The sequence below is a fragment of the Echinops telfairi genome, unplaced genomic scaffold, assembly GCF_000313985.2.
Source record: "Echinops telfairi isolate 266 unplaced genomic scaffold, ASM31398v2 ScPeMD7_7469;HRSCAF=8507_1, whole genome shotgun sequence".
In the NCBI taxonomy this organism is placed as follows: domain Eukaryota; kingdom Metazoa; phylum Chordata; class Mammalia; order Afrosoricida; family Tenrecidae; genus Echinops; species Echinops telfairi.
Genome location: NW_022111373.1, coordinates 52,259,773 through 52,264,318, shown reverse-complemented (window position 1 = coordinate 52,264,318; position 4,546 = coordinate 52,259,773). Strand labels below are relative to the sequence as shown.

General features: G+C 37.7%; 1 protein-coding gene across 1 annotated transcript in view; it reads left to right on the top strand.

The window, feature by feature from the left end:
• Positions 1-4,546, top strand: part of FAM81B (family with sequence similarity 81 member B) — a 67,929-nt gene that overhangs the window by 32,476 nt on the left and 30,907 nt on the right. The window contains exon 3 of the mRNA XM_004703642.2: positions 4,150-4,241. Within this exon, the coding sequence (XP_004703699.2) occupies positions 4,150-4,241 (92 nt within the window). The remainder of the gene's footprint in view (positions 1-4,149; positions 4,242-4,546) is intronic.

The following is a 4,546-nucleotide window of genomic DNA, read 5'->3' as shown; positions in this document are numbered from 1 at the left end:
TCTCTCTGCCCTACAGTTAATCCCACTTGTGTTTATCAGCCAGGCTGGCACAATAAACTATCTCACAATGGAACATGTATTACTATATATCAATTTGTGAAAGTAAAGCAGCTGTTTAGTGTATGTCAGACATTGTGCTAAGACATTTTAGCCTAACTATCCGAGTTTCCTAACTGCAGTCATGTTAATAAAGGTTTTACTAAAACATTACTAATGTTTTCGAATGATGGTTCAGCTGGCCCATTATAATCTGACCCCTGCATTCATTTTGACTCCATCTCCCACTCTTTTCTCCTCTACTCTGGCCACACTGGCCTGCTGGTTGTTGGTCAAATATGCCATCCTGTCTGGTGCAGGGCTTTTACACCTGCTGTTCCCTCCGGCAGAAGTGATCTTCCCTGGGTTTCCCATACTGTGGTAGCTCCTGATTCTGGAAGCTATACCCTGTTATTTCAAATACCAGGAGGCTCAGCTGGGGTGGATAGTTTAGAGGTGCTTGCAGACAAAGACAGATTGTGAAGAAGGGCCTGGCAATCTACTTCTGAAAAAAAATTGATCCATGAAACCCGCAGGGTAGCAGCAGAACGCTGTCTGATCGAGTGCTGGAAGATGCGCTCTTCAGGGTGAAAGGCTCTCAAAATACAGCTGGAGAAAGGCTTCCTCCTCAAAGCAGGTCAACGTTAAGGATGTGATGGAACCAAACTGTTTAGGGCCTTCATTTACCAATATGGCACGACTCAAAATCAGAACAGGAAATCTACAAACATGAGCCAAGGAAAAATCATCGAAAATTAAATGGAAGGCTTCATGATAACCATCCTAAACAGTAATGGACTGATAGTGACCGTTTTAAGGCAGACAACAATATGTGTGATACTGTGCCAAGAATGGCAATGGGAACAAAAATGGTGTCACATTCATTGTCTAAAGCAACATTTCAAGGCCTAAACTGAAATTCAAGTTTGCCAGTGAGTGGATAATGTCTATATGCCTAAAGGAAGACCAGTTATTATAGTAATTATTCAAATTTACTCAATTAACAATTCCACAAATGAAGTTATTGAAAATATTTATCAACTTCTGTACTCTTAAGTTGATCAAACATACAATCAAGGTGCTTCAATAATTACTGGTGATTAAAATGCAAAAGTTAGAAACAAAGAGGCAGAACCAGAAGTTGGAAAGTGTGCACTTAGTGATAGAATTAGAATTAGCACCAGGGATCGCATAGTCGAACTTTTCAAGACCAAGAACTTATCATGGTATGTACCTTTTTTCAACAACATTAACAGCAACTGTACACAAGGACCTTATTGGATGGACTATACAGAAATCAAATAGGCTACATCGATGGAAACAAATGATGGAGAAACAATATCATCCATCAGTCAGCAATGCCTGGTAGCTGACTGAGAAACAGACCACCAACTGTTCACATGCACGCTCAAGTTGAAAATGAAGAAAATAAAAACAAGTCGGTGAGAACCAATGCAAAACCTTGTATCTCAGCTAAAGTTAGAGACCATCTGAAGAACAGATTTGATGCATTGAACACTCATAACCATAAGCCCAGAGGAGTTGTAGAATGATGTCATACATGGAGAAAACAAGACCACTAAAAGCAGAGGAAAGGAAGAGAAGACTTAAAGGGATGTCAGCAGAGACTCTGAAACGTGACTGTAGACATATCTAAAACTAAAGGGTTTTTTTTTTACATTTAAAAAGAAAGATTAAATAGGGAGGGGGGAGCGGGAACCAGGGGAGGGGGGGAATGAGGTGCTGATACCAAGGGCTCAAGTAGAAAGAAAATGTTTTGAGAATGATGATGGCAACAAATGTACAAATGTGCTTGACACAATGGATGGACGGATGGATGGATTGTGATAAGAGTTGTACAAGCCCCCAATAAAATGATTTTTTTTAAAAACTAAATTGAAAAGCAAAGTATTACAATGAACTTTTCAAAGACCTAGAGTTAGAAAACCAAAAGGGATGAACACACTCAAGATGAAAGAACTGAAGAAAACATTCAAGTCTAGTGTTGCAATATTGAAGGCATCATGGGCAAAATATTGAATGATGCAGGAAGAATCTAAAGAAGATGGGCAGAATGCACAGAATGGTCAACATTCAATCATCTGAAAAAATAACATGATGAAGAGTCAATGATAGAGTAGCAAAACTCCCTACCTACACTGAAGGCTTTAGGGAGGAATGTGGTTCCAGGAACTCATGGGATATCAGTTGAGATGTTTCAACAAACAGATGCGAACTGGAAGCTCTCACTTATCCATACCAAGAAATTTGAGAGAGACCGCTACCTACCCAACTGACTGGAAGATATCCGTATTTGCAACCATTCCAAAGAAACATGATCCAGCAGACGGACGGAAATATTGAACAATATCACTAGTATTACGTTGCAATTGAAATTATGCAGAAGATAATCTTTAAGTGGCTGCTACATAACATGGACCGAATACTGCCTGAAATTGAAGTCAAATTCAGAGGAGGACCTCCAATGAAGGACATCTTTGCTGATGTCAGATAGGTAACGACTGAAGGCAGAGTATACCCAGAAAGATGTTTACCTGTATTTTTTATTGACTTTGCAAAGGCATTTGATTGAATTATAACAGATTGTGTGTGGCATTCAAAAGTATGGGAATTCAAGAACCCTTCATTGTGGAATCTGTACACGGAGCAAGGTGCACTCATTGAAAGAAGAACATGCTTTTGCATAGTTTAAAATCAGTAAATGTGTCAGAATGGCGTCCTTTTACCATACTTAATCAAGCTGTTTGCTGAGGAGATAATCCAAGAAAATGGAGTATGTAAAGAAGATGTGGCATCAGGATTAGAGGAAGACTCGTTAACAACCGGTGATGTGCAGAGTGACACAGTCTTGTTCAAAGTGAAGACAATTTGAAGCACGAGTGATGAAGATCAAAGCTTGCATCCTTCAGTGTGATTACACCTCCCCATACAGAAAACAAAAAGGTTCACTGTTGGACTAATAAACAACAGGACACTAAACTGAAACAATACTGACTTCGTAAAGGATTTTATTCCACTTGAATCCAGTGCACACCCATGGAAGCAGCAGTCAAGAATTCCAAGGATGTGTTGCATTAGACAGATGTGTTTCAAAAGACATCCTAAAAGTGTTCAAACATAAAGATATCACTTTCAGGATGACGGTGCACCTGACTCGAGCCATGGTGTTTTCACTTGCCTCACATGCATGTAAAAGCTGCAGAACAACTGAAGAATGGATGCATTGGAATTATTAACGTGGAAATGAATACCGAATGTGCCACAGGTGGCAGAACAAACCAGTCTGCGCTAGTAGCACTCCATAGCACTGCTCAGAAACGAGGATGGTGAGATTTTGTCTCACTTACTTTAGACGTTATCAGGATGGACCAGCTCCTGGAGAAAGACATCATTTGTGACAAAGTAGAGTCTGTGAAAAAGAGGAAGAATCCACGTAACGTGAACATGAACCTGAGAGGTGGCGTGTACAATCAGCTCTCATCTCCAGGTGAGTGCCGGCTCCGGCGTACCACTGAAACCTTGGGTTTGCTCTAAAGGTATTTGCAGCTTGTTGTTTATATCTTAATTGTGCTTATCATGTTTTTGCAGGGCTTTCATAAAGCCTTACTTTGTGATTTCTCTCATTACTTTGAAGATTAGCAACTGCATTCAGAGATGAAAATATTTCTATTATATTTTATTTTAAGGCCTAATTTTTAACTTATGGTTTATTATATATTTTCTAAGGTTCATTCTGATGTATGTAGGGCATAAGGTAAGGAGCTAAATTCATTCTTTTATGAATAAATAATCAGAAATCCCAATATGATTTGTGAAATTCTTTCCCTATTGATCTATGAGTTTCATGTATAGCACATTTCTTACTGACATTTACCAAGACCCTCATTCCATTTTGCTATGTTATTTGGCTATATATCATTTGACTATATAGCAACACCACATTAATTTACTTTACTTTTATTTTATAACATGTTGTGATATTTAGTAGGAAAAATTGTCTTTTACCATTATTTTTTAAGAAAACAAAAACTAATTAGATTTTTGACACCTGTTTCCTTCAGTTAAGGCTTTTTTTTCCTTTTTTGATTTTAGTTTGTCTCAATCTGCCAGTTTAAATTGGAAAAAATTGTTAATATAATTGAATTCTTTGAAATTGTTTTAATTCACTTGCTACAGGAACTCCTGTATTCCTGGTACAGCTCATAAACATAGTTCAAACATACTTGAGGTCTTCGCCAAATAAAATAACAAAACTTGCATGTGTTTTCCAAAGTGCTATACTCTTACTTATTTCAGAGTAAAATCAAATCTCATATATATTCCTATTTTCTTAAGTCAAATTCAATATTTTTAAATGTTAAATAAGACTTAATGGTTTTATTTCCAGAACCCAGATATAATAGAGACCACATTACAGATACCCAAGGATAAAATCTGAATACACCCACAACTAAACCTCAAATGCCTTTGAAGAAATGTAGTATAATAC